Raw genomic sequence first — 15,142 nt, 5'->3', positions numbered from 1 at the left:
AAATCTCAACAGACCAATTACCAGTAAGGATATTGAATCAGTAATCAAAAACGTCCCCACCAACAAAAGTCCAGATCAGATAGCTTTACTGGTGAATTCTATCATGCATGTAAAGAAGAATTAATCCTTCTCAAAATCTTCCAAAGACTAGAAGAGGAAAGAAAACTTCCAAACTCATTTTATGAGGCCGTCATTATCCTGACACCAAAGTCAGACAAAGACACTACAAGTAAAGAAGTTATACTTGATAAACATAGATGCAAAGAACCTGAACAAAAGAGTAGCAAATCAAATTCAGCAATATATTAAAAGAATTATACACAATGATCAAGTGGGATTTACTCCAGGGATACAAGGATAGTTCAACATCCACAAATCAATCAACATGGTATACCACATTAACAAAATAAATGATAAAAGAAAATCATCTCAACAGATGCAGAAAAAGCATTTAACAGAACTGAACATCCATCATGATAAAAACTCTCAAAAATATAGGTATAAATGGAATGTACCTCAATATAATAAGGGCTATACATGACAAGCCCATAGCTACCATCATAGTCAGTGGTGAAAAGCTGAAAGCTTTCCCTCTATGATCAGGGACAAGACAAGAATGCCTATTCTTGCCTCTTCTATTCAATAGAGTACTGGACATCCTAGCCAGAGAAATTAGTCAAAAATAAATACATAAATAAAAGACATATAAATTAGTAAGAAAGAAGGAAAGAAGTAAAACTGTCTCTGTTTGCAAATAACATGAAATTATAAAAAACATCCTGAAGACACCACCAAAAAACTGTTAGAACTAATAAATAAATTTAGTCAAGTTCCAGGATAAAAATAAATATATAGAAACCCATTGTGTTTCTATATACTAACCACGTACTAACAGAAAGAGAAATTAAGAAAATAATCCCATTTACAATAACATCAAAAAGAACAAAATACCCAGGAATAAATTTAACCAAGGAAATGAAAGATACGTACACTGTATACTACTAGACACTGATGAAAGAAATTGAAGAAGACACAAATAAATGGAAAGATAGCCCATGCTCATGGACTGGAGGAATTAATATAAAAATGTCCATACTACCCAAGCAATCTCCAGATTTAATGCAATCCCCATCAAAATTCCAATGCTATTTTTCACAGAAATAGAGAAAACAATCCTAAAATTTGTATGGGGCCACAAAAGACTCCAAATAGCCAAAGCAATCTTGAGAAGGAAGAACAAAGCAGTAGGCATCATATTCCTGATCTCAAACTATATTACAAAGTTATAGTAATCAAAATAGCATGGTACTTTTTGGCATGGCATAAAGAGAAACATAGAGACCTATGGAACACAATCAAGAGCTCAGAAAAGAATCCCACATATTATGGTCAATTAATATTTGACAAAGGAGCCAAAAATACTCAATGGGGATTTCTTCTATAAATGGTTTTGAGAAAATTGGATATTCCTTTGCAAAAGAACAAAACTGAAAAAAAAGGGAACCCTCGTGCACTGTCAGTGGGAATGTAAATTGGTGTAGCTGTTATGGAAAACAATATGAAGGTTCCTTGAGAAATTAAAAATATAAATATAATAGGATGAAGCAATTCCACTTTTAGGTATCTATCCAAAGGAAACAAAATCATTATCTTGAAGTGATATCTTTACCCCCATGTTCACTGCAGCTGCTGGGTGTTCTATGCATAATTGCTCCTCTATTTGTTATGACATATAAGGTTAGTGTTGGTGTACAATCTCTGTCAATGGAAAGAATTGAAAACTACTACATTTGTTGTAATTTGTGTACCTATCATCCATTTCTGATTCCAAAAAGTGACAGGCAGGATTTGGTAGCCACATAATGAAGAGATGTCCATATACTAACTTAACCAGAGGAGGCTGCTGGAGAATTGTGGGTAAGACTTCTCTGTCTCCCATTCTCTCTTTGAATCTGGCCTTTTTTCTTCAGACCATAGCAGTCAAGCAGAAGTAAGAGAAACCCATAAGAACCTCTGCTTCATGTACACACCCCCACAAATGTTGGTGTCCTATTGCCTGAATCAAGCTACCTTGTTCCCTTGGCCAGTATTTTTCTTTTTTTAATTAATTAATTAATTAATTTTTCGTTTCGTTGGGTCTTTGTTGTTGCGCGCGGGCTTTCTCTAGTTGCGGCGAGCAGGGGCTACTCTTCGTTGTGGTGTGCAGGTTTCTCATTGCGGTGGCTTCTCTTGCTGCGGAGCATGGGCTCTAGGCGCACAGGCTTCAGTAGTTGTGGCACACGGGCTTGCGGGCTCTAGAGCACAGGCTCAGTAGCTGTGGCACACAGGCTTAGTTGCTCCATGGCATGTGGGATCTTCCTGGACCAGGGCTCAAACCCGTGACCCCTGCATTGGCAGCTGGATTCTTAACCTCTGTGCCACCAGGGAAGTCCCTCCTTGGCCAGTTTTTAAATGCACACACTTGTGCTTTTTAAAGATTTTTTTTTGTTAAATTGGAGAGAAAAAAGTCTATCTTTCACCAGAGTCCCCCAGATTTTTAGACATGCTTTAGAAGTCTTTAGGCCTCCTCTTGCCAAGTTACTCTTACAGAAAATACTTTCCTCACTGATGGCGGGAATAACTTCATAACACTTCTACTTCCCACATGATACAAAATAGAAGAGATACTGGGACATTTCCAAAATTAAGGGAAATTCCACCTTACATGGGAGATTTTTACCAAATGGAACTGGAAGCTGGAACTAGAATTTGACACAGGAAATTTAAATTCAAATGTTGAGTATTAGCTCTCAACAATTTTTTTTTTTTTTTTTTTTTTTTTGTGGTATGCGGGCCTCTCACTGTTGCGGCCTCTCCCGTTGCGGAGCACAGGCTCCGGACGCACAGGCTCAGCAGCCATGGCTCACGGGCCCAGCCGCTCCGTGGCATGTGGGATCCTCCTGGACCGGGGCACGAACCCGTGTCCCCTGCATTGGCAGGCGGATTCTCAACCACTGCGCCACCAGGGAAGCCCAGCTCTCAACAATTTTTGAGTCTTGTTCCAGTTTGTATCCATGACTCAATATCCTCCAGCCACCAAATACTTATGTTTATTTCTCCTGAATTAAGCACTTATTGAGCCTGTTTTTACCACAGTGCTGACAGTGTAATCTGATTACATATGAAGTTTCAAAAATTATAGTGTTTTTCAGAGAAATGAGCAGATGACTAATAGAGACCTTTCTGGACCAAGGATCAAGACGAATGACCATTGATGTGGACTCCATCAGTGTACTGATGCTAGCAAAGACATAAAGATGTAAAATCACCTTTGGTTTATAAGGTTTGCCAACTGTATATGTTACATGAATGGCCATAAAACAGATAACATGGAGAAAGCTGTTTTTATGTAACTATTTACTCACCCCAAATTCCCATGAATATTGCAAAGAACACTGTTGACTCATTGTCAAATAAATGGGAGAACTGTAAAACAATAACAACATCACAAAGACTACTTAGTATCAAATGAGGGAGGGAAATTGCAAGTCTTTTTAACATACCACAATACATACATACCTTTGAAGCCCAACAGGTAGAATTTAGTCTCCAATAGTCACACATTACATCACAGAGTGGGCACATGATAATCTGACCCCCAATCTCAGGGTCACAGATCTCAGTGCTGCAGAGGGAAGAGGAGAGTTTTTGTTTTGTTTTGTTTTGTTTTTGTCTTGTTTCGTTTTGTCCACACGGCATGGCATGTGGGATCTTAGTTCCCCGACCAGGGATGGAACCCATGCCGCCAGAAGTGGAAGTGTAGAGTCCTAACCACCGGACTGCCAGAGATTCCCAAGAGCAAAGTTATATTAAAAGTGATGTGTTTGGGTGAAAGTCCAAAGCTGCTTTTATTGGAACAACATTATACAGCTTCTTACATATGGCACAAGGGGAAATGAACTAGCAATTTTTGTAGATCAAATCATGCTTTGAGGAACAGAATCTTTAGAGCCCATCATTAAAAACAAATTTTCCATAAAGCACCAGGTGAGGGGTAGCTGCTATGTTTGGGTCTTTTTCAGAAACATCAATTATCTGCTGCCATAGGAAACATTCTGACACAAATTCCAGAAAAATAATAGCAACAGTTTCAGTTAGCATAAGATTCTCTATTTGGGCAACACAGCTGCACTTACCTGCTTGAGTTATCATGCATCGATAATAAGCCGTAAATAAAACAAGCTAAGCCAACTATAGCTGCAAAAAACAGCATTTCTGTGTAAAATCCGAGAAAGACAAAATAGATGCCAATTTTTTCTCCGTAATAATCCCTATGAAAGAGGGTAAAAAGAGAATCAGAGGTTGTAAGAATGATACAGTCCTGAGAGTCTTGGTTTTGTATTCAGACAAACTTGAATTCTAATTTTGGCTCCATTGCTTTCCAGCTGTGAAATTTTGATAAAGTTACTAAACTTTCTAAACCTTAGTTTCCACATCATAAAATGCAGGATAATGCTTAGCCATAGAATTGGTGTAAGGATTAGAAGAGACAACACATGTAAGTAAGAAGCCAACTGAGTGGAAGTTAAGATCTACTTTTGAAATAATCAGGTAATTTGAAAAGCTTTTAAATTTTAAAGAGAGTTTAAATGTTTTGAAATAAAGTGCAGAACATTCTTCTAGCAATTAACAAATCAAAATCACATTCACAATCTGTGCATGGACTTTCGCTTTATCTCTCTCTAAAATTGAAGAATATACTCAGACCACAACAGATGAGAGTGGTTGTATGTATGAACTTCCATCTTCCTTTAAATTTGGAGCTCTGATGGATGCTTACAGAATTGTAAGACAAGGAGCAAACCAAGGAATCAAAAATGAGTGTTTAATCAAGTTCCATAAAATATACAGTTCAGCACTTGCTTTACAAAGAGTTAAAAAGTGACAGCATTAGTTGGAATAAATGTTCAAGTCTTATAACCAAGTTTTGGGTTTTTTTTTCTGTTGTTTTTTAAACCAACTCTCTCCTTAAGGAATCTCTCAAAGAACCAGAGAACAAGGTTTTCTCTGCCTCATAAAACCAGGTTTTTTAAAAAAACAACACAAAATAGGTTAATCTTCTCCCTTATTCACGTAGAGCTCAGCTCACCAAATCCGTGAAGTCTTACCACAGTTTCCTAGACAGAGAGATGTAATCCCTTTTGGGCTCTAATAGCATGATATATATAAATCTATTACAGCACTATTTATTAAATTGTAATTTCCACACATGCTCAAAAAACAGGCAAATCTAAACATAAAGGGTTTAAATTTTACATAACATAAACTTATTTAACATAAACTTAATTTCCCAATGAGAAGGTTTTTAATTTTTTTTCACTCAATATTAATTTTATTGAATATCCCATTCTTCAGTTTTCAAAATTTCTAATCTTTTCTAATGAAACAGGCATCTCTCTGCTTGTACCATCTTTCATTCTTTCATTTTTTCATTATTTTCAGTGATAATAAACATTTTTACATTGTTGTTTTCCCTTGTTCTGCTTTTCAAATTACTATAAACTTGAAATTAAATTATAATTCCATTGTATTCCCTTGTTAATTTACCATTTACAACTTCCTTAGGTTCACTCACACAGGATGAGTAAACTTGCTTTTTCTCTTTTTTTTGTTTTTGTTGAAAAACATAGCAATTATTATAATACTGCATAACATCAAAATCTAAAAAAAAGAATAAAAATATTTGATTTGGGAAAATTTACTATTCATCGTGTCTATTTCCATTTGATGTTTTAAAAATTATAGAATCAATCATTTTTAAGGTAAAACATCAATATTACTGCTATATGCTTAAACAAAAAATTATTTGGGAATTCATAAAGAAACTGGATATTTCAAAGAACTACATTTTTCTTCCTTTCAAATTTCAAGAATCTTATTCCTTGAGAATTAAAAAAAAGTCCTCAAGAACTTCAGACCTTTAATTAGTATTTAAAATATTCTCAAAAAGAGAAATTCTCAAATGAACATTTATTATGTATGGAATTATAGAAATAATTTTACTAAACTTTGGACTTGAGGAGCTTAATAATAGATTAACAACTAAACCATCTCTTAAGAATGCAAAAAGCAAGAGACATGTCTTAGATTTGTATTATGGTAAATACGTATATATTATTTACATATTATTGAAATAACGTTTAAGATGTTAGATTCTTATTATTCAAAACAAAGAAAATGAGAAAAAGCCAATAATATGAGATACTCTGTAAAGTATCAGACATAAGGAGAATAAATACTTCTTTTGAGTATTAATTTTTTAGAAAAATTTGCCTTTTATTTACACTTACGGTATTTCTTAACCTGTCCATTTTACTTGCTAGATTTTGCACTCATCTGTGGCCCCATAACATTTAACAGGGCATCTCATAGGTAGAAGACATTCAATATTCTTCGTTGTGAGATCTTGTGAGAAGGCACTGGTCTAATTTTGTATTCCCAGGACTTAGTCTGAGACATAGCAAATAATCAAAACAATGATGGTGGAATTGAAATAAATATAGGCTTGAGGAATGAATGAACAAAATGCAAACATTTGGTCTAAAGAGATTCATTTTCCCCATGAATTCATGGACATCTGAGAAACTTAGCTTAGCGATTACACTATTTTGGCTTTTAATAGCACCATTATAGTCACTGTAAACATATTTGTTCTAACCTATTTGCTATATAGCAGTATATCAATTTTAATTATAAGCATTAAGCCATCCCAATAGATGATATCAGAAACATTATTTGGAGCTCTTAAATTGGAAAGAAAAAATGGGATCAGAAGGCATATAATATTGAAGACTGATAAACCACTGATGGTAACCTTTGTATTCCCAGTTATCCCTGAAAAAATATAATCTAATATGACAAAATGATCAGTACCCAAAAGGCAGTAAAAATATTTACAAACATTTGGACATGGAACTTAAGTTTGGTGTAGAGATAACATGAAATATGTGAAATCTAGGAATTCAAATCCTATATTCTAAATCTCTTTCCAGGCACCCCTAGTCATCATTTTTTTTTAACCCTCTATATCCAATCCACTAGGTCCAATAAATTCTGTCATAAAAGTCTTTTTCTTTTTTTTCTTTCTTTTTTTTTTTGGCTTTGTCACGAGGCATGTGGGATCTTAGTTCCTCAACCAGGGATTGAACCTGCAATCCCTGCATTGGAAGCACAGAGTCTTAACCATTGGGACCACCAGGGAAGTCCCATAAAAGCCTTTTTCTAATCCATAGTCCCCTCTTTCCTGTTACCAGTGCCTTGGATATGACCTTCAATATCTATTACTGGAAAATTTTTATTTTATTTTATTTTATTTTTGTGGTATGCAGGCCTCTCACTGTTGTGGCCTCTCTCGTTGTGGAGCACAGGCTCCGGACGCACAGGCTCAGCGGCCATGGCTCACGGGCCCAGCCGCTCCACGGCATATGGGATCTTCCTGGACCGGGGCACGAACCCGCGTCCCCTGCATCAGCAGGTGGACTCTCAACCACTGCTCCACCAGGGAAGCCCTATTACTGGAAAATTTTAACAGCCTCCTTACTTCCCTGACTTCGGTCTTGCATCCTTCTACTATCTGTCCTGTTTCCAAGAGAGTAATGTTTCTAAAGCACAAGATTAAACAATGACCGTTTCCTCCTTTAAAGGTTTTCTCCTTTCATCTTAGCAGTGTTCTTCATGATTTTTTATTGATAAACATTCAAATCTTACCAGCCACGCCTCCTAAATGAAGAACTAAATGCACAATGCTCTTCTTTAGCCCAGTGCTCTTTACTTGTTCTCTCTACATGGGATATTCTTAACTAACTTGTTTACCTAGCAACCTGCTACTTCTCTCAAGACACACTCAAGAATAATCACTGTGAAACTTTCCCTGAGGTTGTCATAAAGGTAGGTGCTCTTTCCTCTGTGCTCTGTTCTTTCATGAGAATCACTCTGCTGTAATTATTATGCACTTGTGTGTCTTCCTGCAAATATCTTTGTGTTAGGAAACCACGTTCTGATTACCTTTATAGCCCTAGCCTCTTGCTGATATCTAGCGATGCTAAATAAATGCTCATTAAAGGAATGTGGGCATTGTAATTATGCATCTATAGACAATTCCTTTCTACTTTTAAGGATATTTTTATTTTTAACAAGTCTTCCCATAAAAAACTTTCCTAAAACCATAAAATCAACAAGGAGAGGAAATAAAACCATACCTGATATAGGCCTTCAAGCATCATGACAGAGAACACCATGATCTTCAAATTACTTGTAAGTAAAGAAATAAACCCAGTTCCAACTGAGTACCTATTACCAGCTGCCATACCTGAAGTACAGAGAGCAGTGAAGAAGATGCTTAAGAAATTCTAGGGAAAACATGTGAAGTAGGGTGGGGACATTAGACAAACACAGACAAAATAATCCCTGGGAAAAAGTCTAACTAAATGCCATAATACTGAACACATGTTGGGACTTGGTAATTCGTAGTACTAGCTAAAAGAAAGGGATCTGAAAATGAGTAAGCCTGGAAGTGGCAGCCTCAGAAAAGCAATGTTTCTGGGGAAGAATCAGATATAAAGGATGGTACTTCTTAAAAGTGGCAGAAAAGAGAGAGAGTTAGGATTCTATAGAAATGAAAGAAAAAGTGCATGACAAGCACAGGATATCATCCATGAAAGAAACTGCATGGAATAGGAAAATAAACTAACAGAAGAGTGTACTCTAATGCTAGAAACTCCATGAATTAAACACAAACAGAAAAAAGCAGAGCATACTATACACAATTATGTTAAAAAAACCTGAAAATGTGAAACAAAGAGCTTCAGCTGATGAAAATTCTCCCAAAAGAACATGAGGAATACTGTAAAAAAAACAGTACAAACTGAATTAAATGTTCTCAGATAAATAACTGGAAATGTAATAAAATATCAGAAATATAAAAATAAGAAGTGGGAAAAAACAGGAATAAATAAAACAAGAGATGAAAGAAACCAAAAAACAGAGGAAAGAGAAGAACCCTATAAGATCATGTCAGAATTGATGATGAAATTATGAGGTATTCAAGAGAATAAATGGACACCAAGTGAAAATCTAATAAAAGATGATAAGAAAAACAGGATACCTATCAAAAGAATGAAAATGACATAGAGAAGTAAAAAGAGTCTCAGGAAAATTGTTTGATATGAAGACAGGCAAAAAAGACCAAACATACAGATAACTGGAGTCCAAAGAAAATAATCAAAGCACTGGAAAATAATTATATTTTAAAACTATAACCCAAGAACACTTTCCAGAAAAACAAACAAACAAAAAAAACCAAACAAAATAAAAGATACATAGTTAAAGGATCCACCAGGAACAGGGAAAACTGACTTAGAACAACCAATTCCAAGACACAATGTGTTAAAACAATCAGATTTTAAAACAAACAAACAAGCAAACAAAACTCTCCAAGGCCCCAGGCAAGATGATAAATTAATGTACAAAGGCAAAGAACTTCCTACTAAATGAGGACACACCAGAGGCATTTCCAGTAAGATCAGGAACAAGGCAAAGACACCAACTATTATTCAACATTGTTCTGTAATTATCAACCAATTAATTGAATAAAAGAAAATAATTATAGACATAAGAATTGGTAAAGAAAAGTAAAATATTTCTATTTAAAGATTATATGATAATATACCTCGATAGCCTTAATGAATCAATAAAACTAATTCAATAAAGAATTCATCAGGGCATTAGAATATAAAACTAACACTCAGAAGACAATAACATATAACATGTAAGTAAATACATAATTTATAATAGCAACAAAAATATAAAATACTTAGGATTAAACTTAAGAAAGTTTTATAACTCTATAACACTCCTGAAAAACCCCAAAGTAGGCTTAAACTAAGACATACCTTTCCCTTGACAACTTTTCCTTGATTAGAATGTCTCATCATCAAAATACCAGCCTAGGGCTTCCCTGGTGGCGCAGTGGTTGAGAGTCCGCCTGCCGATGCAGGGCACACGGGACCGGGACATGACGCCCCAGTCCAGGAAGATCCCACTTGCTGCAGAGCAGCTGGGCCCGTGAGCCATGGCCGCTGAGCCTGCACGACCGGAGCCTGTGCTCCGCAACAGGAGAGGCCACAACAGTGAGAGGCCTGCGTACCGCAAAACAACAACAACAACAAAAAGTACCAGCCTACCTAAGTTAATTTATAAACTTAATTTGATACCCATAAAAATACCAACCATCTTTTTTAGTAACAAGCTAGACAAGTTGATACTAAAGTTTATATGGAAGAATAAACATGTAGAATGTACAAGGAAACACTGAGAGTAAGAGCTATGACGAGGTATTAGCCCAACTAGATATTAAAACATACTAGAGGTAAGCCACTACAATTAAAAGAGCCTTCTGAATCACTTTGCTGCACACCTGAAACTAACACAACATTGCAAATCAACTATACTCTAATATAAAATAAAAATTAAATTAAATAAATAGCCTGCATGGATAGTTAGCTAGATCAACAGAATAGTTGCTTTCATCCAGAAAGCAACTCAACTGCATATAGAAATCTAGCATATGATAAAGGTGGTACCTCAAATCACTGAGGCAATGATAAACATTTTAATAATAGATTTGGGACAAGTAGAATAGAAAGTGTATATTTAACTTTATAAGAAACTGTCAAAGTTGTTTTTTTAAAGTTGCTATACCATTTTGCATTCCCACCACCAATGTTTGAGATTTCAAGTTGTTCCATATCCCTGATAGCAATTATTGTTGCGAATCTTTCAGATTTTAGTTATTCTAGTGTGTGTGTGGTGGCATCTTAATGACATTTTAATTTTTATCCCCTTAGTGAATAAAGATGTTGTACATCTTTTGATGTACTTATTGGCAATCCATAATTATATTCCTTTGGTGATGAATCTTTTATCTTTTGTCCATTTTAAATTTTGTCTTATTATTGAGTTGCGAAAGTTCCTTAAATAAAAGTCCTTTATTGATATGTGTGTTGCAAATGTTTTCTCCAGTCTGTGTTTTGCCTTTTTATTTTTGTAACTGTCTTTTAAAGAGCATACATTTTTAATTTTAATGAAGTTAAATTTATACATTTTTTAAATTGTGCTTTTTGCATTTGATCTGAAAAGTCCATGCCTAACTCCAAACCACATACGATTTTCTCCTATATGTTCTCCTAGAAGTTTTATAGTTGTAACGCTTACAATTAGTTCTCTCATCCATTTCAAGTTAATTTAAATTTTTGTACAGGATAGAAGCAAGATTCACATTTTTCATGTAGATAGCCACTTGTTCTAGCATCATATGTTGAAAGGACTATCCTTTCCCCAATGAATGACCAGGCACCGTTGCTGAAAATCAATTGACTATATATATGTGGATCTATTTCTGGACTCTCCTTTTATTAAAGATTTTTCTTTGGAATAATTTCAAATATATAAAAAAGTTACAAGAATAATTCAAATAATACCCATATATCCTTTAATTCTTTTATTGTAAAAATATTGCTGCATTTGCATTTTATCTCACTTCATATATTATATTTCCCCATATATACATGCCTTTTTCTGAACCACTTGCAAGTAAGTTGGTTGAATATGTACATCATGGTCCTTTACCCTTAAATACTTTATTGTCTATTACTAATAATAAGGATATTACCCTACATAATCACTGAGAAGAAACCTTAGGAATAAGAGCTGTTTTCTGCAGTTCCTCCCTCTGTGATAATATAGTGTTTTCTTTCTTGTCTTTTTGATTACCTAGTTAAAAACTTTACACCTAGCTATCAATTCTTTACATTAAATTGTGTTAAAAATTTAAGTTTATTTAAAAACTTATTTCATTACTGAAATGGAAAAGCAGTATAATTTGCTATAAATGAAAAGTTACAATAATAGGATGAAAAGGTTTAAAATGTTATTAAATTTAAGCTAGATACTGCCATCTGATGGAAAAATCTGAGCTTCCACTTTGTTGTAAAAGAAAATCAGCAAGTGCTAACAAGGTACTGACCTGAGGTGTAATGCATTTGTCTGTATCAAGGGTTATAAGTACAAACCTTTGGGGAATATTTACAGCAGAAACATCTGTAGACAGCTAAATACTCTCAATATATTTTGAACAATGTAAAATATGTAAACCTCATTCTGACAACTTTGCTTTTTTGAAAACATACCATGAAAATATTCTCCAAGGGCACTAATTGTAATAGTGAAAAGTTTGAAACAGCCTAATCTTTTTCAATAGACGAATAGACAAATAAGTTATGCAAAATTTATAATATGGTACCCTGTGTTGTGTTAAAAAGCACAAGATAGATCTGTGTGTACTCAAAGGGAAGTATGCCAATAATATACTATTTAGTGATAAAAGAAAATCTTAGCAAAAAAGTAAATAAAGATTCCATTGCTCCAGGAAAAAAAAAAAGTGTATGTATTTTACTTCACATGCACATAAAAATAAGACTGAATGGCTATTACCAAATAGCCATAGTTACTTCTGTGGAATTCAATGGAGGTGTAATTTCACTTAAAACTTTGCACATCTCTTTATTGCTTGGAATTTTTTAGATACATGTCCTACTTTTATAATTAAAAAAATTAAATGGCCATTAATCAGAACAATTAAAATATCCATCCAATCAAGAGTTTATATAAAGATTTACAGAAACCACAGTTTATATGCTAGTTGCCTTCTATTTATTCTTAAAAATTTCCCCTCTTATTTGCCTTAAATGAAACTGTTGGAATAACATTTCACTTGGTTTGGATGTAGACATGAAAATCAGTCTCATAAAAAGGAGGCTGTGATGCTGTGCAAGCAGAGCAGTAAAAGCATATCTCACTGAGTAAAAATACTGCTACTAGCAACCAGGGGTCTGTAACCTGATTGTTTCTTTATTGAAATCATAGCAGGAGTCTCCTAACATCCTCTATGCATGTAATATTGTCATGGTTCAAAGCAAGAACCTGCATCCATAGTCTTCTTGCATAGCTAATGAAACTGTCTAAAGAATTGAGATAATAGAACAATTGCCTTCACAGCTTTCTGAGATCAACACACACACAAACATCCATACATGACCTTTCTTCTATCCTCTAAATTCCTAGACGCAGAGGAAAACAAACAAACAAAAAATTATTGTGTTAAACACTAAGTGCTAACCCCATGCTAAGAAAATATACATATATCATTTAATTATCAAATAACCCCATAAGGAAAGTACTATTGCTATTCCTATTTTACAGATATAAGTCTCATAGAGGTTAAATAACCCGACCATATTTATATGCTTCTAAGAGAAAGAGCTTGGATTTGAACCCCATGTACCTAAATGCTAAGGCCCAACTTCTGAACCATCAAGCTATCTCTGCACTGTGGTTAAGACCATTCTGACAACAGCATTTTGCTCACAAATGAATGACTAAATGGTAGTGTAGATACAAAACTGGGAAGATGGGAAACGTAGTGGGTGAGAATAGTAGTAAAAAGAATGGAATACGATGCCATTGTGAATAAAAACCACATAATCAAGTTTTAATCAGTTTGATTCTGTGTAAGAAACTTACCTAATCAAATTAAAAGGCTGCTCCTTGTAAAAATAGGAAAACCGAGCCCAGTTCTGGCAAAGTGTGTACCTTTCATTGACAGGATTCGGAGGTTCTGATGGCTTCCAATATTGACCCTACAGACACGCAAGAAGAAATTACTGAATGACAAAGCAAAAGACAAGGGTGAATAATGGAACACTGCCTTTATAAAAAGCCTAGTGAATGAGGCAAATGTTCTCTTTCACTTTTCGATTTGGATTTTCATATTCTATTGATGTAAATTACTAAATCATTTAGTGTATTGTAGAGTGTAGTACATTTGCTACACTGTACAATAAATGAAAATAATAGTGCTTTATTTATTAAATTTTCACAGCCAGCTATCTAAAAACACAAGTTAAAGTCTGAGACTTTGGCTTTACTCAAGCTGCTCCTTTGACCTGGAGTCCTCCTTTCATCTCTACTCAAATTCCAACAGTCACAGCTCAGGGATTCCCACAACTGTATAACTGGCTGGGACTTTGGAAATAGGCTGACATTTTTATATTATAGATGGAAAAACTGAACCCCAAGCAAAGTTAAATGAATGATCCAAAGTCACACAGCTATGACTGGAATCTCCTCTAGGCAACGTGTCTTGTCCTCACTGGCCATCGCTGATATGTTTCCCAAAGGACTTAAAATATACAACAGACTTTAGCACTTAAAAGCCTCAATATTGTTTCATAAGTTCCTTCCCCATTTTTAGGTACTGAGTAGGCTTATTAATATAAAGTTAATTAGGGCCTAGCAGAGCACTGTCTACACATAGCTGTTCAATATTTTCTCTTGAACTGTTTGCCTAGACAAGTAAACTACTGAAGACAACACTGAGCAAACACCCAATCTAAACTTAAGCACATATGAAAATCTCTATATGACAAGGTATAAGATTTTATATCATCCAGATTCCAAATTTTGTCTTCTTCTCTAGGTTGTCCTACTGAATTGAGAAATGAAATAGAAAAAAAGAAAAAAGCTGCCTATTTGCGTATCTTTAAAAAAAAAAAAGGTTCTTTAAAGTACATAAGAGAAAAATCCAGTACCTAAATCTGTATTCAGGAGAGAAGAAAGGAAAAAAGGTAAAATTAATAGTAAATGATAGTTCTCTGTAGCAAGAGCTCAGTAACACTGATTTTCTAGTGACCGTGGAGGACTCTTCTGGAAGGCTAGATATATGGAGTAAAATTGCTGGTGACTGAGGACAGTTTGGCTTTATGACCTGGTGAGAGTAAGAAAAGAATCAATGCCCTAAAAACAAACAAACAAACAAACAAAAAAATCCTCAAAATCTTCAAAAGAAGAATGAGCCCTTTTGCGAAGAATGATTAACAAAGAATGTGTTGCAAAGTGTTTATTAACTATAGATCTCTCTACTTGATCAAACGCTGTGGCATCATTTAGAATCCATAATCCCCTAGAAGTTCTTTTGCCCCAGGGAAAAGTGTGTGTATGTGTGTATGTGGGGTGGGGTAGTTTCTCTAATACAAGTTAAATTCACCTG

The 15,142-nt window shown here is 34.7% G+C and overlaps 1 protein-coding gene across 1 annotated transcript in view; it reads right to left on the bottom strand.

Moving 5' to 3' along the window:
- The window catches only part of ANO5 (anoctamin 5), a gene marked incomplete at its 5' end in the record, with an annotated part of 95,549 nt that overhangs the window by 29,880 nt on the left and 50,527 nt on the right, over positions 1–15,142 (bottom strand). The window contains 4 exons of the mRNA XM_082659075.1: positions 3,405–3,465; positions 3,559–3,664; positions 4,176–4,310; positions 13,618–13,733. Coding sequence (XP_082515201.1) covers positions 3,405–3,465; positions 3,559–3,664; positions 4,176–4,310; positions 13,618–13,733 — 418 coding nt within the window. The remainder of the gene's footprint in view (positions 1–3,404; positions 3,466–3,558; positions 3,665–4,175; positions 4,311–13,617; positions 13,734–15,142) is intronic.

This window comes from Grampus griseus (assembly GCF_964374135.1).
Source record: "Grampus griseus genome assembly, chromosome: 8".
Lineage (NCBI taxonomy): Eukaryota > Metazoa > Chordata > Mammalia > Artiodactyla > Delphinidae > Grampus > Grampus griseus.
This window is presented reverse-complemented; position numbering and strand designations above follow the sequence as displayed.